Below are 27,048 nucleotides of genomic sequence, written 5' to 3'. Positions count from 1 at the left end.
ACGAATCACAGCGGCTAACACCGGCCGGATTATATAATGACAGGACTCTTATAGGTCCATGAATCATATCAGCTAACATCGGCCGGATTATATAATGACAGGACTCGTATCATAGCGGATAACATCGGCCGGATTATATAATGACAGGACTCGTATATGTCCACGAATCATATCAGCTAACATCGGCCGGATTATATAATGACAGGACTCGTATATGTCCACGAATAACAGCGGATAACACCGGCCGGATTATATAATGACAGAACTCGTATATGAACAGGAATCATAGCGGATAACACCGGCCGGATTATATAATGACAGGACTCGTATATGTCCACGAATCATAGCGGCTAACACCGGCCGGATTATATAATGACAGGACTCGTATATGTCCACGAATCATAGCGGATAACACCGGCCGGATTATATAATTACAGGACTCGTATATGTCCACGAATCATAGCGGATAACACTGTCCGGATTATATAATGACAGGACTCGTATATGTCCACGAATCATAGCGGATAACACCGGCCGGATTATATAATTACAGGACTCGTATATGTACAGGAATCATAGCGGATAACATCGGCCGGATTATATAATGAAAGGACTCGTATATGTCCACGAATCATATCGGCTAACATCGACCGGATTATATAATGACAGGACTCATATATGTCCACGAATCATATCGGCTAACATCGGCCGGATTATATAATGACAGGACTCGTATCATGGCGGATAACATCGGCCGGATTATATAATGACAGGACTCGTATATGTCCACGAATCACAGCGGATAACACCGGCCGGATTATATAATGACAGGACTCGTATATGTCCACGAATCACAGCGGCTAACACCGGCCGTATTATATAATGACAGGAATCGTTTATGTCCGCGAATCATAGCAGCTAACACCGGCTGGATTATATGACAGGACTCGTATATGTCCACGAATCATATCGGCTAACATCGGCCGGATTATATAATGACAGGACTCATATATGTCCACGAATCATAGCGGATAACATCGGACGGATTATATAATGTCAGGACTCGTATATGTCCACGAATCATATCGGCTAACATTGGCCGGATTATATAATGACAGGACACGTATATGTCCACGAATCATATCGGCTAACATCGGCCGGATTATATAATGACAGGACTCATATATGTCCACGAATCATAGCGGATAACATCGGACGGATTATATAATGTCAGGACTCGTATATGTCCACGAACCATATCGGCTAACATCGGCCGGATTATATAATGACAGGACTCGTATATGTCCACGAATCATATCGGCTAACATCGGCCGGATTATATGACAGGACTCGTATATGTCCACGAATCACAGCGGATAACACCGGCCGGATTATATAATGACAGGACTCGTATATGTCCACGAATCATAGCGGATAACACCGGCCGGATTATATAATTACAGGACTCGTATATGTACAGGAATCATAGCGGATAACATCGGCCGGATTATATAATGAAAGGACTCATATATGTCCACGAATCACAGCGGCTAACACCGGCCGGATTATATAATGACAGGACTCATATATGTCCACGAATCATATCGGCTAACATCGGCCGGATTATATAATGACAGGACTCGTATATGTCCACGAATCACAGCGGCTAACACCGGCCGGATTATATAATGACAGGACTCATATATGTCCACAAATCATAGCGGATAACATCGGCCGGATTATATAATGACAGGACTCGTATATGTCCACGAATCATATCGGCTAACATCGGCCGGATTATATAATGACAGGACTCGTATATGTCCACGAATCATATCGGCTAACATCGGACCGGATTATATCATGACAGGAGTCGTATCATAGCGGATAACATCGGCCGGATTGTATAATGACAGGACTCGTATATGTCCACGAATCATAGCGGATAACATCGGACGGATTATATAATGTCAGGACTCGTATATGTCCACGAATCATATCGGCTAACATCGGCCGGATTATATAATGACAGGACTCGTATATGTCCACGAATCATATCGGCTAACATCGGACCGGATTATATAATGACAGGACTCGTATCATAGCGGCTAACACCGGCCGGATTATATAATGACAGGACTCGTATATGTACAGGAATCATAGCGGATAACACCGGCCGGATTATATAATGACAGGACTCGTATATGTCAACGAATCATAGCGGCTAACACCGGCCGGATTATATAATGACAGGACTCGTATATGTCCACGAATCATAGCGGATAACACCGGCCGGATTATATAATGACAGGACTCGTATATGTCCACGAATCATAGCGGAAAACACCGAACGGATTATATAATTACAGGACTCGTATATGTACAGGAATCATAGTGGATAACATCGGCCGGATTATATAATGAAAGGACTCATATATGTTCACGAATCATATCGGCTAACATCGGCCGGATTATATAATGACAGGACTCGTATCATAGCGGATAACATAGTTACATAGTTACATAGTTACATAGTTACATAGTTAGTACGGCTGAAAAAAGACACATGTCCATCAAGTTCAACCAAGGGAAGGGAAAAGGGAAGGAAAAATTTCTACACATAGGAGCTAATATTTTTTTGTTCTAGGAAATTATCTAACCCTTTTTTAAAGCCATCTCCTGTCCCTGCTGTGACGGCTCCTGCGGTGACTATTCCATAGATTCACAGTTCTCACTGTAAAGAAGCCTTGTCGCCTCTGCAGCTTGAACCTTTTTTTCTCCAGACGGAGGGAGTGCCCCCTTGTTTTTTGAGGGGGTTTTACAAGGAACAGGATTTCACCATATTTTTTGTATGTGCCATTAATATATTTATATAAGTTAATCATGTCCCCCCTTAGTCGTCTTTTTTCAAGGCTAAATAGGTTTAATTCTTTCAATCTTTCCTCATAACTTAAATTCTCCATGCCCCTAATTAGCTACGTTGCTCTTCTTCGTATTTTTTCCAACTGCAGGGCATCCTTTCTATGAACTGGAGCCCAGAACTGGACTGCATATTCTAGATGAGGCCTCACTAATGCTTTGTAAAGTGGTAATATTACATCCCTGTCCCGCGAGTCCATGCCTCTTTTAATACACGACAATATCCTGCTGGCCTTTGAAGCAGCTGATTGACACTGCATGCTGTTATTGAGTTTATGATTTACAATTGGCCGGATTATATAATGACAGGACTCGTATATGTCCACGAATCACAGCGGATAACACCGGCCGTATTATATAATGACAGGACTCGTATCATAGCGGATAACATCGGCCGGATTATATAATGACAGGACTCGTATATGTCCACGAATCACAGCGGCTAACACCGGCCGGATTATATAATGACAGGACTCATATATGTCCACGAATCATAGCGGATAACATCGGACGGATTATATAATGTCAGGACTCGTATATATGTCCACGAATCATATCGGCTAACATCGGCCGGATTATATAATGACAGGACTCGTATATGTCTACGAATCATATCAGCTAACATCGGCCGGATTATATAATGACAGGACTCGTATCATAGCGGATAACATCGGCCGGATTGTATAATGACAGGACTCGTATATGTCCACGAATCACAGCGGATAACACCGGCCGGATTATATAATGACAGGACTCGTATATGTCCACGAATCATAGCGGCTAACACCGGCCGGATTATATAATGACAGGACTCGTATATGTCCACGAATCACAGCGGCTAACACCGGCCGTATTATATAATGACAGGACTCGTATATGTCCACGAATCATAGCGGATAACACCGGCCGGATTATATAATGACAGGACTCGTATATGTCCACGAATCATAGCGGATAACACCGGCCGGATTATATAATTACAGGACTCGTATATGTACAGGAATCATAGCGGATAACATCGGCTGGATTATATAATGAAAGGACTCAAATATGTCCACGAATCGCAGCGGCTAACACCGGCCGGACTATATAATGACAGGACTCGTATATGTCCACGAATCACAGCGGCTAACACCGGCCGTATTATATAATGACAGGAATCGTTTATGTCCGCGAATCATAGCAGCTATCACCGGCTGGATTATATGACAGGACTCTTATATGTCCACGAATCATATCGGATAACATCGGCCGGATTATATAATGACAGGACTCATATATGTTCACGAATCATAGCGGATAACATCGGACGGATTATATAATGTCAGGACTCGTATATGTCCACGAATCATATCGGCTAACATCGGCCGGATTATATAATGACAGGACTCGTATCATAGCGGATAACATCGGCCGGATTATATAATGACAGGACTCGTATATATCCACGAATCATAGCGGCTAACACCGGCCGGATTATATAATGACAGGACTCGTATATGTCCACGAATCACAGCGGATAACACGGGCCGTCTTATATAATGACAGGACTCGTATATGTCCACGAATCATATCGGCTAACATCGGCCGGATTATATAATGACAGGACTCGTATATGTCCACGAATCATATCGGCTAACATCAGCCGGATTATATAATGACAGGACTCGTATATGTCCACGAATCACAGCGGATAACACCGGCCGTATTATATAATGACAGGAATCGTTTATGTCCGCGAATCATAGCAGCTAACACCGGCTGGATTATATGACAGGACTCGTATATGTCCACGAATTATAGCGGATAACATCGGACGGATTATATAATGTCAGGACTCGTATATCTCCACGAATCATAGCGGATAACACCGGACGGATTATATAATGACAGGACTCGTATATGTCCACGAATCATATCGGCTAACATCGGCCGGATTATATAATGACAGGACTCGTATATGTCCACGAATCATATCGGCTAACATCAGCCAGATTATATAATGACAGGACTCGTATATGTCCACGAATCACAGCGGATAACACCGGCCGGATTATAATATGACAGGACTCGTATATGTACAGGAATCATGGCGGATAACACCGGCCGGATTATGTAATGACAGGACTTGTATATATGTCCACGAATCATAGCGGCTAACACCGGCTGGATTATATAATGGCAGGACTCGTATATGTCCACGAATCATATCGGCTACCATCGGCCGGATTATATAATGACAGGACTCGTATATGTCCACGAATCATATCGGCTAACATCGGCCGGATTATATAATGACAGGACTCGTATCATAGCGGATAACATCGGCCGGATTATATAATGACAGGACTCGTATTTGTCCACGAATCACAGCGGATTACACCGGCCGGATTATAATATGACAGGACTCGTATATGTACAGGAATCATGGCGGATAACACCGGCCGGATTATATAATGACAGGACTCGTATATGTCCACAAATCATAGCGGCTAACACCGGCCGGATTATATAATGGCAGGACTCGTATATGTCCACGAATCATAGCGGATAACACCGGCCGGATTATATAATGACAGGACTCGTATATGTCCACGCATCATTGCAGCTAACATCGGCCGGATTATATAATGACAGGACTTGTATATGTCCACGAATCATAGCGGATAACACCGGCCGGATTATATAATGACAGGACTCGTATATGTCCACGAATCATAGCGGATAACACCGGACGGATTATATAATGACAGGACTCGTATATGTCCACGAATCAGAGCGGCTAACACCGGCCGGATTATATAATGACATGAATCGTTTATGTCCGCGAATCATAGCAGCTAACACCGGCTGGATTATATGACAGGACTCGTATATGTCCACGAATCATATCGGCTAACATCGGCCAGATTATATATTGACAGGACTCATATATGTCCACGAATCATAGCGGATAACATCGGATGGATTATATAATGTCAGGACTCGTATATGTCCACGAATCATAGCGGCTAACACCGGACGGATTATATAATGACAGGACTCGTATATGTCCACGAATCATAGCGGATAACACCGGCCGGATTATATAATGACAGGACTCGTATATGCCCACGAATCATAGCGGATAACATCGGACGGATTATATAATGTCAGGACTCGTATATCTCCACAAATCATAGCGGATAACACAGGACGGTTTATATAATGACAGGACTCGTATATGTCCACGAATCATATCGGCTAACATCGGCCGGATTATATAATGACAGGACTCGTATATGTCCACGAATCATATCGGCTGACATCGGCCGGATTATATAATGACAGGACTCGTATCATAGCGGATAACATCGGCCGGATTATACAATGACAGGACTCGTATATGTCCACGAATCACAGCGGATAACACCGGCCGGATTATATAATGACAGGACTCGTATATGTACAGGAATCATAGCGGATAACACCGGCCGGATTATATAATGACAGGACTCGTATATGTCCACGAATCATATCGGCTAATATCGGCCGGATTATATAATGACAGGACTCGTATATGTCCACGAATCATATCGGCTAACATCGGCCGGATTATATAATGACAGGACTCGTATCATATCGGCTAACATCGGCCGGATTATATAATGACAGGACTCGTATCATAGCGGATAACATCGGCCGGATTATACAATGACAGGACACGTATATGTCCGCGAATCGCAGTGGCTAACACCGGCCGGACTATATAATGACAGGACTCGTATATGTCCACGAATCACAGCGGATAACACCGGCCGGATTATATAATGACAGGACTCGTACATGTCCACGAATCATAGCGGATAACACCGGCCGGATTATATAATGACAGGACTCGTATATGTCCACGAATCATAGCGGATAACACCGGCCGGATTATATAATTACAGGACTCGTATATGTACAGGAATCATAGCGGATAACATCGGCCGGATTATATAATGAAAGGACTCGTATATGTCCACGAATCATATCGGCTAACATCGGCTGGATTATATAATGACAGGACTCGTATATGTCCACGAATCATATCGGCTAACATCGGCCGGATAATATAATGACAGGACTCGTATCATAGCGGATAACATCGGCCGGATTATATAATGACAGGACTCGTATATGTCCACGAATCACAGCGGATAACACCGGCCGGATTATATAATGACAGGACACGTATATGTCCACGAATCACAGCGGCTAACACCGGCCGGATTATATAATGACAGGACTCGTATATGTCCACGAATCATAGCGGATAAAATCGGACGGATTATATAATGTCAGGACTCGTATATGTTAACGAATCATATCGGCTAACATCGGCCGGATTATATAATGACAGGACACGTATATGTCCACGAATCACAACGGCTAACACCGGCCGGATTATATAATGACAGGACTCGTATATGTCCACGAATAACAGCGGATAACACCGGCCGGATTATAAAATGACAGGACTCGTATATGCCCACGAATCAGAGCGGCTAATTTTTAAATTAGGAACGAAAAGTTCTGGTTAGGGACTCGCAAGGCACTGGGGACCCTTGACGTTGGGTTGCGAGCTTTGCGTATTTTGGCCAAAATAACAACTAATACCCCATGTTTCATGGATATTTCTTACTACGTATACTACACTTTTTTTCAGGACGCAGCCGGGTCTTATATGCTGGGAGGGCATGATGTGCTGGCGTTTGGTTTGGAATGCAGAGCAGCCCGCTTTAGCTAACACTAGCGGCGTTACAAATAGGCTGTTATTCGGCAAGATACGCCATGCCTGACGACCAGCACATTATCCCTCCACGTATTACACATAGTACTGACACCCCATGTACTGTTCACAGCACTGACCCCTATTCATCACATTTATTTATTTATTTATTTATTTTTATTACATTATTACACAGTTCTGACACTTTCATTCATACATATTTATTTTTTACCATCCATTCACACCCTAGCACTACACTGACACACATTTATCGCACACCTTTGAGCACTTAGTTCGCCACTCCCCTCAAGACTAGTGGGAGGGGCTATCACTATTTAATGCACACTCCTTCTGCAGCATTCTTTGACCCGTCTGCGTCCTTATGGGAACGGGTTTTCACCCACCCACCTACCTAGTGAGTATGGCCTTTTTTGTGGTTTTGATGATATTTATGTCCCATTTTTTCTGTTTGTGTTTTTAAATTAGGAACGAAAAGTTCTGGTTATATGTACAGGAATCAAAGAGGATAACATCGGCCGGATTATATAATGAAAGGACTCATATATGTCCACGAATCGCAGCGGCTAACACCGGCCGGACTATATAATGACAGGACTCGTATATGTCCACAAATCACAGCGGCTAACACCGGCCGTATTATATAATGACAGGAATCATTTATGTCCGCGAATCATAGCAGCTAACACCGGCTGGATTATATGACAGGACTCGTATATGTCCACGAATCATATCGGCTAACCTCGGCCGGATTATATAATGACAGGACTCATATAAGTCCACGAATCATAGCGGATAACATCGGACGGATTATATAATGTCAGGACTCGTATATGTCCACGAATCATATCGGCTAACATCGGCCGGATTATATAATGACAGGACTCGTATATGTCCACAAATCATATCGGCTAACATCGGCCGGATTATATAATGACAGGACTCGTATCATAGCGGATAATTTCGGCCGGATTATATAATGACAGGACTCGTATATGTCCACGAATCACAGCGGATAACACCGGCCGGATTATATAATGACAGGACTCGTATATGTCCACGAATCATAGCGGATAACACCGGCCGGATTATATAATTACAGGACTCGTATATGTACAGGAATCATAGCGGATAACATCGGCCGGATTATATAATGAAAGGACTCATATATGTCCACGAATCATATCGGCTAACATCGGCCGGATTATATAATGACAGGACTCGTATCATAGCGGATAACATCAGACGGATTATATAATGACAGGACTCGTATATGTCCACGAATCATATCGGCTAACATCGGCCGGATTATATAATGACAGGACTCGTATATGTCCACGAATCATATCGGCTAACATCGGCCGGATTATATAATGACAGGACTCGTATATGTCCACGAATCACAGCGGATAACACCGGCCGGATTATATAATGACAGGACTCGTATATGTCCACGAATCATAGCGGATAACACCGGCCGGATTATATAATGACAGGACTCGTATATGTCCACGAATCATAGCGGATAACACCGGCCGGATTATATAATTACAGGACTCGTATATGTACAGGAATCATAGCGGATAACATCGGCCGGATTATATAATGAAAGGACTCATATATGTCCACGAATCACAGCGGCTAACACCGGCCGGATTATATAATGACAGGACTCATATATGTCCACGAATCATATCGGCTAACATCGGCCGGATTATATAATGACAGGACTCGTATCATAGCGGATAACATCAGACGGATTATATAATGACAGGACTCGTATATGTCCACGAATCATATCGGCTAACATCGGCCGGATTATATAATGACAGGACTCGTATATGTCCACGAATCATATCGGCTAACATCGGCCGGATTACATAATGACAGGACTCGTATATGTCCACGAATCACAGCGGATAACACCGGCCGGATTATATAATGACAGGACTCGTATATGTCCACGAATCATAGCGGATAACACCGGCCGGATTATATAATTACAGGACTCGTATATGTACAGGAATCATAGCGGATAACATCGGCCGGATTATATAATGAAAGGACTCATATATGTCCACGAATCACAGCGGCTAACACCGGCCGGATTATATAATGACAGGACTCATATATGTCCACGAATCATATCGGCTAACATCGGCCGGATTATATAATGACAGGACTCGTATATGTCCACGAATCACAGCGGCTAACACCGGCCGGATTATATAATGACAGGACTCATATATGTCCACGAATCATAGCGGATAACATCGGCCGGATTATATAATGACAGGACTCGTATATGTCCATGAATCATATCGGCTAACATCGGACCGGATTATATAATGACAGGAGTCGTATCATAGCGGATAACATCGGCCGGATTGTATAATGACAGGACTCGTATATGTCCACGAATCATAGCGGATAACATCGGACGGATTATATAATGTCAGGACTCGTATATGTCCACGAATCATATCGGCTAACATCGGCCGGATTATATAATGACAGGACTCGTATATGTCCACGAATCATATCGGCTAACATCGGACCGGATTATATAATGACAGGACTCGTATCATAGCGGCTAACACCGGCCGGATTATATAATGACAGGACTCGTATATGTACAGGAATCATAGCGGATAACACCGGCCGGATTATATAATGACAGGACTCGTATATGTACACGAATCATAGCGGCTAACACCGGCCGTATTATATAATGACAGGACTCGTATATGTCCACGAATCATAGCGGCTAACACCGGCCGGATTATATAATGACAGGACTCGTATATGTCCACGAATCATAGCGGATAACACCGGCCGGATTATATAATGACAGGACTCGTATATGTCCACGAATCATAGCGGAAAACACCGGACGGATTATATAATTACAGGACTCGTATATGTACAGGAATCATAGTGGATAACATCGGCCGGATTATATAATGAAAGGACTCATATATGTTCACGAATCATATCGGCTAACATCGGCCGGATTATATAATGACAGGACTCGTATCATAGCGGATAACATAGTTACATAGTTACATAGTTACATAGTTACATAGTTAGTACGGCTGAAAAAAGACACATGTCCATCAAGTTCAACCAAGGGAAGGGAAAAGGGAAGGAAAAATTTCTACACATAGGAGCTAATATTTTTTTGTTCTAGGAAATTATCTAACCCTTTTTTAAAGCCATCTCCTGTCCCTGCTGTGACGGCTCCTGCGGTGACTATTCCATAGATTCACAGTTCTCACTGTAAAGAAGCCTTGTCGCCTCTGCAGCTTGAACCTTTTTTTCTCCAGACGGAGGGAGTGCCCCCTTGTTTTTTGAGGGGGTTTTACAAGGAACAGGATTTCACCATATTTTTTGTATGTGCCATTAATATATTTATATAAGTTAATCATGTCCCCCCTTAGTCGTCTTTTTTCAAGGCTAAATAGGTTTAATTCTTTCAATCTTTCCTCATAACTTAAATTCTCCATGCCCCTAATTAGCTACGTTGCTCTTCTTTGTATTTTTTCCAACTCCAGGGCATCCTTTCTATGAACTGGAGCCCAGAACTGGACTGCATATTCTAGATGAGGCCTCACTAATGCTTTGTAAAGTGGTAATATTACATCCCTGTCCCGCGAGTCCATGCCTCTTTTAATACACGACAATATCCTGCTGGCCTTTGAAGCAGCTGATTGACACTGCATGCTGTTATTGAGTTTATGATTTACAATTGGCCGGATTATATAATGACAGGACTCGTATACCACGAATACCACGAATCACAGCGGATAACACCGGCCGTATTATATAATGACAGGACTCGTATCATAGCGGATAACATCGGCCGGATTATATAATGACAGGACTCGTATATGTCCACGAATCACAGCGGCTAACACCGGCCGGATTATATAATGACAGGACTCATATATGTCCACGAATCATAGCGGATAACATCGGACGGATTATATAATGTCAGGACTCGTATATATGTCCACGAATCATATCGGCTAACATCGGCCGGATTATATAATGACAGGACTCGTATATGTCCACGAATCATATCAGCTAACATCGGCCGGATTATATAATGACAGGACTCGTATCATAGCGGATAACATCGGCCGGATTGTATAATGACAGGACTCGTATATGTCCACGAATCACAGCGGATAACACCGGCCGGATTATATAATGACAGGACTCGTATATGTCCACGAATCATAGCGGCTAACACCGGCCGGATTATATAATGACAGGACTCGTATATGTCCACGAATCACAGCGGCTAACACCGGCCGTATTATATAATGACAGGACTCGTATATGTCCACGAATCATAGCGGATAACACCGGCCGGATTATATAATGACAGGACTCGTATATGTCCACGAATCATAGCGGATAACACCGGCCGGATTATATAATTACAGGACTCGTATATGTACAGGAATCATAGCGGATAACATCGGCCGGATTATATAATGAAAGGACTCAAATATGTCCACGAATCGCAGCGGCTAACACCGGCCGGACTATATAATGACAGGACTCGTATATGTCCACGAATCACAGCGGCTAACACCGGCCGTATTATATAATGACAGGAATCGTTTATGTCCGCGAATCATAGCAGCTATCACCGGCTGGATTATATGACAGGACTCTTATATGTCCACGAATCATATCGGATAACATCGGCCGGATTATATAATGACAGGACTCATATATGTTCACGAATCATAGCGGATAACATCGGACGGATTATATAATGTCAGGACTCGTATATGTCCACGAATCATATCGGCTAACATCGGCCGGATTATATAATGACAGGACTCGTATCATAGCGGATAACATCGGCCGGATTATATAATGACAGGACTCGTATATATCCACGAATCATAGCGGCTAACACCGGCCGGATTATATAATGACAGGACTCGTATATGTCCACGAATCACAGCGGATAACACGGGCCGTCTTATATAATGACAGGACTCGTATATGTCCACGAATCATATCGGCTAACATCGGCCGGATTATATAATGACAGGACTCGTATATGTCCACGAATCATATCGGCTAACATCAGCCGGATTATATAATGACAGGACTCGTATATGTCCACGAATCACAGCGGATAACACCGGCCGGATTATAATATGACAGGACTCGTATATGTACAGGAATCATGGCGGATAACACCGGCCGGATTATATAATGACAGGACTCGTATATGTCCACGAATCATAGCGGATAACACCGGCCGGATTATATAATGACAGGACTCGTATATGTCCACGAATCATAGCGGATAACACCGGCCGGATTATATAATGACAGGACTCGTATATGTCCACGAATCATAGCGGCTAATACCGGCCGGATTATATAATGACAGGACTCGTATCATATCGGCTTTCACCAGCCGGATTATATAATGACAGGACTCGTATCATAGCGGCTAACACCGACCGGATGACGGGAAATCTATTCATCCGGATGTTTTTTATTGAAATGTTATATGGGAAAGTCAGATCTGCATTTTATTTTCTTACCGCATGTTGTTGAGCACGGCCCATATAGCAGGTCTCCTCTGATGTCTAGAAAGGAAGAAGAGACATTAAAGAACAAAGTGAGAAACCAAATGTACAACCGACCAATGTTCTATCTGTCTATCTATCTATCTATCTATCTATCTATCTATCTATCTATCTATCTATCTATCTATCTATCTATCTATCTATCTATCTATCTATCTATCTATCTCATATCTATCTATCTATCTATCTATCTATCTATCTATCTATCTATCTATCTATCTATCTATCTATCTATCTATCTATCTACCTACCTATCTATCTATCTATCTCATATCTATCATCTATCTATCTATCTATCTATCTATCTGTCTGTCTGTCTGTCTGTCTGTCTGTCTGTCTGTCTGTCTGTCTGTCTGTCTGTCTGTCTGTCTGTCTGTCTATCTGTCTATCTGTCTATCTATCTATCTATCTATCTATCTATCTATCTATCTATCTATCTATCTATCTATCTATCTATCTATCTATCTATCTATCTATCTATCTATCTATCTATCTATCTATCTATCTATCAATTCAATTCAATTCAAAGAAGCTTTATTGGCAGGACCAAATACATATTAGCATTGCCAAAGCAAGTAAGAAGTAAGGGAATGAGGGATAGGGACTGAGGGCTTGGGGATAGGGACACATCTAGGGTCGGGGTTATACAAGTCCATGGCATATCATGTCTCTCTCAGTTTATGGCATGCAGTGACATATTGTGCCGCTGTGCCCCCTGTGGTTTCCTCTTCACCCAGCAGGATGTAGAGTTTCTCTTCCTCTTCCATGGAGCTGAAGTCCGGTAAGAGATCAGAGAGTCTCCTGAAGTGAGTGTCCCTTACTGCTGAGTATTTGGAGCAGTGTAGCAGGAAGTGGGCCTCATCCTCCACGGCCTCCTGGTCGCACTGTTGGCACAGTCGGCTCTCCCTGGGCTTGTAGTTCTGTCTGTGGCGCCCGGATTCGATGAGCAGGTTGTGGGCGCTCAGTCTGTAGCGGCTCAGGATCTGTCTGTCTCTGGGGTTTGGCAGTTTCTCCAGATATGGCGCCAGTTTATATTCCCGCTGTAGACTCCGGTATATTGTCAGTTTCTGGGATGTCTTTATGTCGTTCCTCCAGTCACTGATATATTCCTCTTGGCCTATCTATCTATCTATCTATCTATCTATCTATCTATCTATCTATCTATCTATCTATCTATCTATCATGGATAGAACACTATTACGCTTCCTTCACAAACACTTTTTTTCAGAGTTTTTAAACATTTGTTTCAAGCATTTTTAATGGTGATTTTGAATGTGTTTTTTTCGTTCTTTGACGGGTTTTTTTCTGGCGTTTTTTTTCCATAGGCTTCTCTATAGAACTTCAAAAACGCCAGAAAAACCCGCAATACCAAGAGCACGCTGTGTGACAGTCACACCACTGACCCCCATCAGCACCAGACACCACAACACTGAGCGCTGAGCGAGTCACCGTCTTATATTTTATTCTACACTTTATAGTAACATTCGGCTGCAGCATTTTGGGCAAAAAAGTGGGAAAAAGGCTGTAACCCCCCCAGAAGTAACCGCTTTGTATGATCCAGCCTCAGGCGTCCATGTATAATCTGTGTGTTACTGGACTGAACACGTGGATCAGTCCTATCAGATCATTGACCCGTCCACCAGCATTAACCCCTTATTCACTGTATATCTGGTAATGCACTTACTTGTATTTATCCGATTCTCCGCAACTGATTCATATCCGCGGATACCGATAGGAGCGCCTTCCACAGACGCTAAAAGCACAGTCACAATGAGAAATAATCGTAACAGCATGATGGCCTGGAGATATATCTCTTCTTCTCTATATATCCAGACTAATCCCACAGCACCGTAACATGGCTCAATACTCCTACAGATTCCGTGATGTCACAATAGGACGCACATTACAAGGAGCAGTATACAGCAGTGATGTCACATCTCTACACACATCACAGGGAGCAGTATACAGCAGTGATGTCACATCTCTACACACATCACAGGGAGAGGTATACAGCAGTATTCTCACATCTATACACACATCACAGGGAGGAGTATACAGCAGTGATGTCACAATAGTACACACATTACAGGAAGCAGTATACAGCAGTGATATCACAACTATATACACATCACAGGGAGCAGTATACAGCAGTGATGTCACAATAGTACGCACATCACAGGGAGCAGTATACAGCAGTGATGTCACATCTCTACACACATCACAGGGAGCAGTATACAGCAGTGATGTCACATCTATACACACATCACAGGGAGCAGTATACAGCAGTGGTGTCACAACAGTACGCACATTACAGGGAGCAGTATACAGCAGTGGTGTCACAATAGTACACAGACCACAGGGAGCAGTATACAGCAGTGATGTCACATCTATACACACATCACAGGGAGCAGTATACAGCAGTGATGTCACATCTATACACACATCACGGAGCAGTATACAGCAGTGATGTCACATCTATACACACATCACAGGGAGCAGTATACAGCAGTGATGTCACATCTATACACACATCACAGGGAGCAGTATACAGCAGTGATGTCACAACTATACACACATCACCGGGAGCAGTATACCGCAGTGATGTCACAACTATACACACATCACAGGGCGCAGTATACAGCAGTAATGTCACAACTATATACACATCACATGGAGCAGTATACAACAGTGATGTCACATCTATACACACATCACAGGGAGCAGTATACAGCAGCGATGTCACATCTATACACACATCACAGGGAGGAGTATACAGCAGTGATGTCACATCTATACACACATCACAGGGAGCAGTATAAAGCAGTGATGTCACATCTATACACAAATCACAGGGAGCAGTTTACAGCAGTGATGTCACAATAGTACGCACATTACAGGAAGCAGTATACAGCAGTGATATCACAACTATATACACATCACAGAGAGCAGTATACAGCAGTGATGTCACATCTATACACACATCACAGGGAGCAGTATACAGTAGTGATGTCACATCTATACACACATCACAGGGAAGAGTATACAGCAGTGATGTCACAATAGTACGCACATTACAGGAAGCAGTATACAGCAGTGATATCACAACTATATACACATCACATGGAGCAGTATACAGCAGTGATGTCACATCTATACACACATCACAGGGAGCAGCATACAGCAGTGATGTCAATAGTACACACATTACAGGGAGCAGTATACAGCAGTGATGTCACATCTATACACACATCACAGGGAGCAGTATACAGCAGTGATGTCACATCTATACACACATCACAGGGAGCAGCATACAGCAGTGATGTCACATCTATACACACATCACAGGGAGCAGTATACAGCAGTGATATCACAACTATATACACATCACAGGGAGCCGTATACAGCAGCGATGTCACAACTATACACACATCACAGGGAGCAGTATACAGCAGTGATGTCAATAGTACGCACATCACAGGGAGCAGTATACAGCAGTGATGTCACATCTATACACACATCACAGGGAGCAGTATACAGCAGTGATGTCACAATAGTACGTACATTACAGGAAGCAGTATACAGCAGTGATATCACAACTATATACACATCACAGAGAGCAGTATACAGCAGTGATGTCACATCTATACACACATCACAGGGAGCAGTATACAGTAGTGATGTCACATCTATACACACATCACAGGGAAGAGTATACAGCAGTGATGTCACAATAGTACGCACATTACAGGGAGCAGTATACAGCAGTGGTGTCACAATAGTACACAGATCACAGGGAGCAGTATACAGCAGTGATGTCACATCTATACACACATCACAGGGAGCAGTATACAGCAGTGATGTCACATCTATACACACATCACGGAGCAGTATACAGCAGTGATGTCACATCTATACACACATCACAGGGAGCAGTATACAGCAGTGATGTCACATCTATACACACATCACAGGGAAGAGTATACAGCAGTGATGTCACAATAGTACGCACATTACAGGAAGCAGTATACAGCAGTGATATCACAACTATATACACATCACATGGAGCAGTATACAGCAGTGATGTCACATCTATACACACATCACAGGGAGCAGCATACAGCAGTGATGTCAATAGTACACACATTACAGGGAGCAGTATACAGCAGTGATGTCACATCTATACACACATCACAGGGAGCCGTATACAGCAGCGATGTCACAACTATACACACATCACAGGGAGCAGTATACAGCAGTGATGTCAATAGTACGCACATCACAGGGAGCAGTATACAGCACTGATGTCACATCTATACACATATCACAGGGAGCAGTATACAGCAGTAATGTCACATCTATACACACATCACAGGGAGCAGTATACAGCAGTGATATCACATCTATACACACATCACAGGGAGCGGTATACAGCAGTGATGTCAATAGTACGCACATTACAGGGAGCAGTATACAGCAGTGATGTCACATCTATACACACATCACAGGGAGCAGTATACAGCAGTAATGTCACAACTATACACACACACATATATATATATATATATATATTGTCCTGTCACCCAGCTTTCCTATATATAATGGCTGTCACTCAGCTTTCCTATATATCATGTCCTGTCACCAAGCTTTCCTATATATAATGTCCTGTCACCCAGCTTTCCTATATATAATGGCTGTCACCCAGCTTTCCTATATATAATGTCCTGTCACCCAGCTTTCCTATATATAACGTCCTGTCACCCAGCTTTCCTATATATAATGGCTGTCACCCAGCATTCCTATATATAATGTCCTGTCACCAAGCTTTCCTATATATAATGTCCTGTCACCCAGCTTTCCTATATATAATGGCTGTCACCCAGCATTCCTATATATAATGTCCTGTCACCCAGCTTTCCTATATATAACGTCCTGTCACCCAGCTTTCCTATATATAACGTCCTGTCACCCAGCTTTCCTATATATAACGTCCTGTCACCCACATTGGAAGGAGTTATTAGCAGCCCTGAGTTTTCCTCAGGCCTCACGTCTCGGGGGATGTAACATATAAATAATATCAGATAACATTACTGCAGTTGTATTAACAAGTATCAGTGAGGTTGAGAAGCAATACACCTGTCTATAACACTGGACATCGTTACACTTCCTTTATATATAAGCAGTCCGGTTACAGGGGTAGCATAATCAGCTGGTAAGATGTCCTGGTCAGATCCTCGGGTTCTTAAGGAGATTCACAATTTTTTTATGCTAGTAACTGTACTTCCACAGGTGAACGCCTTGCACCTCTTGGCCAGGATCCTCCATTCTTTGATTTTTTTATGGCAGCAGCTAGATTGTGTCACGGAAGTCAAAGGCTCAAAATATATTAGACTGAAATTTAGACCAGTGTTCCAACAGACAGTCACGCCAGGCACTTTATCCAGCATCCTAATCAGGATATTTCATACCGATATATATATCGAGAGAGGAGAAGAAAACACACAGACGCTTCTGATATGCTCAAAATACTCCTCTGGAGGTTTATTGCCAAACTCCACTATAATAATATCATTCAGAAGGGGTGTAGGCTTGAGGTTAACCAATCAGAGGCAATGTGACAATAACTCTTATTCAGCCAATAGCAGACCATAAGAATATTTCAAATACATAATTCTAATTCTTCATTAAAATGCTGACATCAGGTAACACCTGGAGACAAACATACAATAGGCAGTTGTTAGTGATTTGTTCTCATGGGGGAGAAATAGTTGCACTTTATGTCTGGGCGTTCAGCCAACCCGCTACAATGGACTATGAAGGCCACACGATGAACACATGAAGACAAGATGTTTCTTTGAATTATATAGAGGAAAGTTTATTACAAAATGGAGAATACTTATTTTAGTAATACGGCATCCTGCTTGATAATTCATAATGTAATTTCATACAGAGAATATAAGCAAATAAACCATCCTTCACAATTGTGTCCCACTGTCAGGTCCCGGGACCTTAACATAGTTCTCAATGGTTTAGTGTGAAGCTCCCTTCAAGCTTATTACCCACAAGTCTGTGTTTCCGATAGCCATAACATCGGTTAGAAGAGTAGGACAGCTCCTGGCCTTATCCATGAAGGTCCTCTACATGCAGATTATGGATGACCGGATTATTCTACATTCACACACAGCCTTCCTTCCAAATGTCATCACCCAGGTTCACTGATCTCAGGATGTAATATTGTCTTCTTTTTGTCAAAAAATTCTGCGCGAGCCGGGATTTCATTCACTTGATGTCAGGAGATGTATTCTGCAATATCTCCAGTATACGGAGCAGTGGAGAAAATCAAACATATTTATTCAAGTCTGGGGGAAAAAAAAGGGGACGAAAACTGGTTAACTGTCCATTGTCCGAAGAATCATCTGTTTGGCCATCTCCACATTGAACATTTCACCTCCAGCTATCCTTAAGGTCCATTCCACTGGGGCAGTATCTGTATCCTGGGCTGAATGTAAAGAAGCTAGCAGAGATCACATATGTAGAGGTGCAGTTTGGTCTTCTCCCTAAACTTTGATCTGACATAGACATTTACATACTCAGGGTAGACCTTTCCTAAGGTTCTTCAGACTGTTGTCCCACCCTAAGGTTTGTTATCTGGTATATCTCTCATGGTGCTCTCGTGGAAGACGGGAAAATGATAATTGCTTACAAGTAATTTGCTTTTCTCGATCCCACGACACCACCACCTTTTCCCACCCTTGTGTTGGTGTTCTTGCAAAAACATAAATAAAAAACAATACACACATAGTTTCTTAGGGCCTGTTCACATAAGCGTTCGCTTTCCGTATGCTAATCCCGCAGGACCACACAGTACCCATCCAAATCAAGAAACAATTATCGGAGTCTCACCCAGTAAGACTTGTACCTGAAACCACGTAGTGAGAGAGAAACGGTAAAGGATAGCCCTGCGGATAAGTGCAGGTAAAGAGTCAATGAAACGACAAAGTATTTACTTGCTGCTTCCCGCTGTACATTTCAATTTATCGGCATCAACTTTGTTCCAAAATTCTCTGATCGTCAGGCAATCCCATAAGCAATGGTACAACCCATCAGCTATATTTCAAACAATTCGAGGCATCATATATTCCTGTTCTATGCCCCCTACGTGGAGTCAGGTAAGACCTGTCGCAAATTTGAAAGGTAATTTCTTTAAAAAAAAAGGCATGACTAGGGGTGCATCCTCCTCCCACCGGCAAAGGGGCGTAATCCAAGGGAATGTGCGAAAATGTATAATTGTTTGAGATTATGCCATTTTCGTATATACAAATTCCATTCGCTATCCGACAGGTGAACAATTTTGAAAATTTAACTTTTTGCCTTTAAATAGGGAAAAAAGGAAAACGAAATTTCAGGGAGTGCCCCCTGAAGTGCCGAGAGAGCCATCATTGATTTAGTGAGGGTTAAATGGGTTTTCCTGAACCAATTAACTAATTTCTATTTCACTGCAAATATAAAAATAATGTAATTTGTAATATACTTACGTTTTGTTTTCATTTTCTAACACCCGATTCGAAGCGCCAGTCACGTGATGCGTCTCCAGCAGCAAAATCTTTACTTCCGGCGCTAGCCCGTCCATAATCTTTGATTTCCGTTGTCCGGCCTGCTCAATGTGCGGGAACGTCATTCCTGACGTCACTGCACACTGAGAAAAGAGGTGGCCCATCATACTCTTTCTCCGGCGTTTGAGCATGCGTGGTTGCTCACATAACGTGTATGACAGGCCTTGCTCCGACACATGGCATGCTGGGAGCGGACCGGAAGCTGTCATAGGAGGCATGTAAACAGAGTGCGGAATGTAAAGAGAGAACGTTTACAGCACGGAAAGTAACAGAAAACTTCAAGAAGGTATTTAGGCGAGTGTATTTATAGCTAAAAGAAAAAGGTCAGACTATTAAGATTTTTTTTTTTTAGATCTCGGAAAACCCTTTTAATGAGTTTATTAATATATGTAATACCCAGAGAATGCTATACATAGAATATGGCATGAGATTGTCCACCCTGAAAATTCAGATTATTAATCAGGGTTAAATGAAGAGAGGAGGGGTGAATATCTAAAATATGTTGTGATTTACACCAAGTCTTCCATGGCGACAAAAAAAAAAATGGATTATTCCTGACTTCTGGTGTAAATCTACATAGGATAGATGCAAAACATTCGGAAGTGGACTTGTCGACTAAAAGCTATCCTGGGTCTCTTCCCAGCCCAGATTAAATTATGATACAAACAATGTATTATTTTCTTGTCTTTGGGGATGAGGTAGATAGATAAAGACTGAAGTGTGTAGGGGAGCCTAATAAATTCCGTAATTTTTTATTACATTTGCCCTACCTATATTAGAAATGGAGAAATTCTTCCAACTGTCCAACGTGGACTCTAAAGATGCACTATGTGGTCACATGTTTAATTGGAAAGGATGTTTAGTTATGTTGATTCCTAAATATTTAAGTGAAGAGTCTTTTATACGAAAACAAAAAACTCATGGCCTACGAAGGCAGTCTTGAGACCTTCAGAATAAGTCTCTGTTCTATCTAAATTAATGGTATATCCCGATAAGAGGCCCAGTTCTTCCAGCTCACGGAGAAGTCAATCCAGGGATTCCCTGGGATTAGTTATCATGAGCAATATGTCATCTACAAAGGCAGCCACCCTTAACTCCGTGGGTTTTGTGCCTAATCCCCGAAAACTAGAGGTAGAATGCAGGTGATACAAAATAGGTTGAGTGATAACTGAAATAAAATTGGGAAAAGGGGACAGCCCTGTCGTGTTCCCCGAAATAAATCGAGACAACGCATATTTCTACCTTTGATGATTAATGTGGTTATTACATCAGTGTAAATCAGATGGCTAAAGTTTCTAAACTGGAAACCAAAGTTAAGGGCCATATGTGTAAAGGATCTGCCAGACACAGCTTCTGTGTCGACGCCTGTGGTTAATCAGTCTGCATCTGTTCCTAGGTCTGATAGAGTGACTAAATCTGCTACCACTCAGGCTGGTAGGCTGAGTGGGAGAACCTATCACAGCCTGGCCAGACGGTTCTAGCTCCCGCCCTCGGTCTATTTATACCTTCATTTGCTGCTTGTCCTTTGCCTGTGATTCTCTCTTGTTTCCTGGCTCTGCTGTTCCTGCTATTACTATTGACCTCTGCTTCATATTGACCCTGGCTTTACTGACTACTCTCCTGCTCTGCGTTTGGTACCTCGTACACTACTGGTTTGACTCGGCTCGTTCACTACTCTTGTTGCTCACGGTGTTGCCGTGGGCAACTGCCCCATTTCCCTTAGCTTCTGTGTACCTTTGTCTGTTTGTCTGTCGTGCACATATTGAACGTAGGGACCGTCACCCAGTTGTACGCCGTTGCCTAGGACGGGCCGTGCAAGTAGGCAGGGACTGAGTGGCGGGTAGATTAGGGCTCACCTGTCTGTCTCCCTACCCCGTCGTTACATAATCACAAGCCCATATACCTTTTCTACACTGGTTCCTACACAACTATGGACCCCCTTGAGACGCTGGCTCAGCAAATGCAGGGTCTCTCCGTACAGGTCCAAGCCCTGTCTCAGAGGTGCAACCAGCGTGATGCTAACCAGGTAGTGCCCTCCACCTCACCTCTTGAACCCCACCTCAAGTTGCCTGACCGGTTCTCAATTATGTCCCGGCTCCAGGATGGCCCCCAAGAATGGGCCTTCTCCTTGGCTCCTGACGCCCCTGAACTTTCCTCTGTTGACCTTTTTTTTCTGCTCTCGGACTCATCTATGACGAGACTGACAAGACTGCCTTTGCCGAGAGTCAGCTGGTGACCTTACGTCAGGGTAAGAGATCCGTTGAGGAGTACTGTTCTGACTTTAGGAAGTGGTGTGTAGCTTCTCGGTGGAATGACCCTGCCTTGAGGTGTCAGTTTAGATTGGGTCTGTCGAACGCCCTGAAAGACCTGTTAGTTAGCTATCCCTCTCCTGACTCTCTAGATCAAGTTATGGCTTTAGCGTCTTGACCGACGTCTCAGGGAACGACGACTTGAACGTTTTTGTGCTTTCTCCTCTGGCTGCCCCATGATGGCTCCCGAGGTTCCGTTGCTTCGTTCTTCCACGGAAAATTCGGATGAACCAATGCAACTCGGGGCTTCCGTGTCTCCCCAACAACGTAGAGAGCTCCGCAGGAAGAATGGTCTCTGCTTCTACTGTGGGGATGACAAGCATCAAGTGAACAAATGTCCTAGGCGTAAGAATAAGCAGCCAGAAAACTTCCGCGCCTAAGTGACCATCCGGGAGGTCGCTTGGGCGCACAGGTATTTCCGGTAAATATGAAACCTAATAAGATCTTGCTTCCCTTTCAGGTCTCTTTTGAGGGTAGGTCTGCCACCGGCAGTGCCTTCGTGGATTCAGGGTCTTCTGCTAATATTATGTCTGTGGAATTTGCTATGTCTTTAGTTATGCCATTGATTGATTTACCTAAACCTGTCCTGGTAGTGGGTATCGACTCCACTCCACTTGCTAATGGTTATTTTACGCAGCATACCCCTGTTTTTTAACTCATTGTTGGCTCCATTCATTTGGAGCAGTGCTCTGTACTGGTGATGCAGGGATTATCGTCCGATTTGGCTTTAGGCCTTCCTTGGTTGCAGATGCATAATCCCACGTTTAACTGGAATACTGGGGATCTTACTAAATGTGGTACTGAATGCATGACGTCATGTTTTTCTGTTAAATTTATTTCTCAGTTTATTCAGGACTTTGCTGATGGCCTTTCTAAAAAGGCCTCCGAAGTGTTACCTCCTCATAGAGAATACGATTGCGCAATCGATTTGGTACCAGGAGCTAAGCTCCCTAAGGGTAGGATATTTAATCTCTCTTGTTCCGAATGTGAAGCCATGAGAGAATATATCCAGGAAAGCCTGGCCAAGGGTTACATTCGCTCCTCTACTTCTCCGGTAGGTGCCGGCTTCTTCTTCGTAGGGAAGAAGGATGGTGGTCTTAGGCCGTGCATCGATTACCGAAACTTGCATAAGGTCACTGTAAGGAACCAGTATCCCCTTCCTTTGATTCCTGATCTCTTCAATCAGGTTCAGGGGGCCAAATGGTTCTCTCAGTTTGATCTTCGGGGGGCTTATAACCTTATCCGAATAAGAGAAGGGGATGAGTGGAAGATTGCGTTTAACACGCCCGAAGGTCATTTTGAATACCTCGTCATGCCCTTTGGGTTGTGTAATGCTACCGCGGCCTTCCAGAATTTCATAAATTAGATTTTAAGAGACTACCTGGGGGTATTTCTTGTAGTGTACCTTGATGACATACTTGTGTTTTCCAAGGACTGGTCCTCCCACATTGAGCATGTCAGGAAGGTGCTCCAGGCCCTTCGGGAAAACAAACTCTTTGCTAAAACCGAAAAATGTGTGTTTGGGGTGCAGGAGATACAATTTTTGGGTCAAATCCCCACTCCTAATGAATTCCGCATGGACCCTGCCAAGGTTCAGGCTGTGGCTTAATGGGTCCAACCTGCCTCCCTGAAGGTGTTACAGTGCTTCCTGGGGTTTGCTAATTATTACAGGAGATATATTGCTAACTTCTCGGTCATCGCTAAGCCTCTTACAGATCTTACTCGCAAAGGTGCTGATCTCCTCCACTGGCCTCCAGAGGCGGTCCAGGCTTTTGAGATCCTTAAGAAGTGCTTTATCTCTGCCCCAGTGCTGATTCAGCCTAACCAAATGGAGCCATTCATCGTGGAGGATGACGCCTCCGAGGTGGGAGTGGGTGCTGTCTGGTCCCAGGGTACCAGGTCCCTCACCCATCTCCGTCCCTGTGCTTACTTCTCCAGGAAGCTCTCGCCCACTGAGAGTAACTATGATGTTGGCAACCGCAAACTCTTAGCCATTAAATGGGCATTTGAAGAGTGGTGCCACTTCTTGGAGGGGGCTAGGCACCAGATAACGGTCCTTACCGACCACAAGAATCTGGTTTTCCTAGAATCTGCCTGGAGGCTAAACCCGAGACAAGCTCGATGGGCGTTGTTTTTTACTAGATTCAACTTTGTGGTCACCTATAGGGCTGGGTCTAAAAATATTAAAGCTGATGCACTGTCGCATAGCTTCATGGCCAGCCCTCCTTCGGAGGAAGATCCTGCTTGTGTTTTGCCCCCAGGTATAATCATACCCTCTGTTGATTCTGACTTAGTCTCCGAAATTGCGGCTGATCAAGATTCAGCTCCCGGGAACCTTCCTGAGAACAAGCTGTTTGTTCCCCTGCAATTCCGGCTAAGGGTACTCAGGGAAAATCATGACTCTACACTATCTGGCCATCCAGGCATCCTGGGTACCAAGCTCCTCATTGCTAGAAACTATTGGTGGCCTGGGTTGCCTAAAGATGTTAAGGCCTACGTTGCCGCTTGCGAAATTTGTGCTAGGTACAAGACTCTCAGGTCCCGACTAGCGGGCTTACTATGTTCTTTGCCCATTCCCCAGAGACCTTTGACCCATCTCTCCATGGATTTTATCACTGATCTGCCTCCATCTCGAGGCAAGTCGGTGGTGTGGGTTGTAGTAGACCGCTTCAGTAAGATGTGCCTCTTTGTGCCCCTCAAGAAACTACCCAATGCCAAGATGTTAGCTACCTTGTTTGTCAAACACATCCTGCGTCTCCATGGGGTTCCTGTCAATATTGTTTCTAACAGAGGGGTACAATTTGTTTCATTGTTTTGGAGAGCTTTCTGTAAAAAGTTGGAGATTGATCTGTCCTTCTCCTCGGCCTTCCATCCTGAAACTAATGGCCAAGCTGAGAGGACTAATCAGTCTCTAGAACAATATTTAAGGTGTTTTATCTCTGACTGTCAATATGATTGGGTCTCCTTCATTTCCCTCGCCGAATTTTCCCTTAATAACCGGGTCAGTAACTCGTCAGGGGTCTCCCCCTTTTTCTGTAATATTGGGTTTAATCCACGGTTATCCTCCGTTTCACCTGGTGGTTTTAACAATCCCGAGGTAGATGTCGTTCATTGGGAACTGGGCACAGTCTGGGCCCAGGTTCAGAAGAACCTTAAGGCGTCCCAGAGCATACAAAAGACTCAGGCAGATAAAAGACGTTCTACTAACCACTTGTTTGTGGTCGGGGATCTGGTGTGGCTGTCTTCAAAAAATGTGCACCTTAATGTTCCATCCAAAAAATGTGCTCCCCGGTATATAGGGCCGTACAAGTGCATTGAGGTCCTTAACCCTGTCTCCTTCCGGCAGGAGTTACCCCCGTCTTTTCAAGTACATGACGTGTTTCATGCCTCCCTCCTGAAACGCTGCTCCCCGTCCTTGGCTACCTCAAGGATACCTCCGGTCCCTGTTCTCACCCCTGAATCGGTAGAATTCGAGGTGGCCAAGATTGTGGACAGCAGGATGGTCCAAGGCTCCCTCCAGTACCTGGTCCATTGGAGAGGATACGGGCCTGAGGAGAGGACTTGGGTACCCGCCCGGGATGTTCACGCTGGTGTACTGCTCAGGAGGTTCCATCTTCGGTTCCCCAATAAGCCAGGTCCAGTGGCCCCTCGTACTGTAAAGGATCTGCCAGACACAGCTTCTGTGTCGACGCCCGTGGTTAATCAGTCTGCATCTGTTCCAAGGCTGATAGAGTGACTCGATCTGCTACCACTCAGACTGGTAGGCTGAGTGGGAGAACCTATCACAGCCTGGCCAGACAGTTCTAGCTCCCGTC

At 43.7% G+C, this 27,048-nt stretch overlaps 1 protein-coding gene across 1 annotated transcript in view; it reads right to left on the bottom strand.

Moving 5' to 3' along the window:
• The window catches only part of LOC142698051 (uncharacterized), a 92,194-nt gene extending 77,066 nt beyond the window's left edge, over positions 1–15,128 (bottom strand). The window contains exons 1-2 of the mRNA XM_075847779.1: positions 14,999–15,128; positions 13,270–13,314 (exon numbers count right to left, since the gene is read on the bottom strand). Of these exons, the coding sequence (XP_075703894.1) occupies positions 13,270–13,314; positions 14,999–15,107 (154 nt within the window). The 5' untranslated portion in view covers positions 15,108–15,128. The remainder of the gene's footprint in view (positions 1–13,269; positions 13,315–14,998) is intronic.
• Positions 15,129–27,048: the final 11,920 nt, after the last annotated feature.

The sequence above is a fragment of the Rhinoderma darwinii genome, assembly GCF_050947455.1.
Source record: "Rhinoderma darwinii isolate aRhiDar2 chromosome 11 unlocalized genomic scaffold, aRhiDar2.hap1 SUPER_11_unloc_4, whole genome shotgun sequence".
Lineage (NCBI taxonomy): Eukaryota > Metazoa > Chordata > Amphibia > Anura > Rhinodermatidae > Rhinoderma > Rhinoderma darwinii.
Note: the sequence above shows the minus strand (reverse complement) of the source record. Positions and strands in the feature narration are given on the sequence as shown.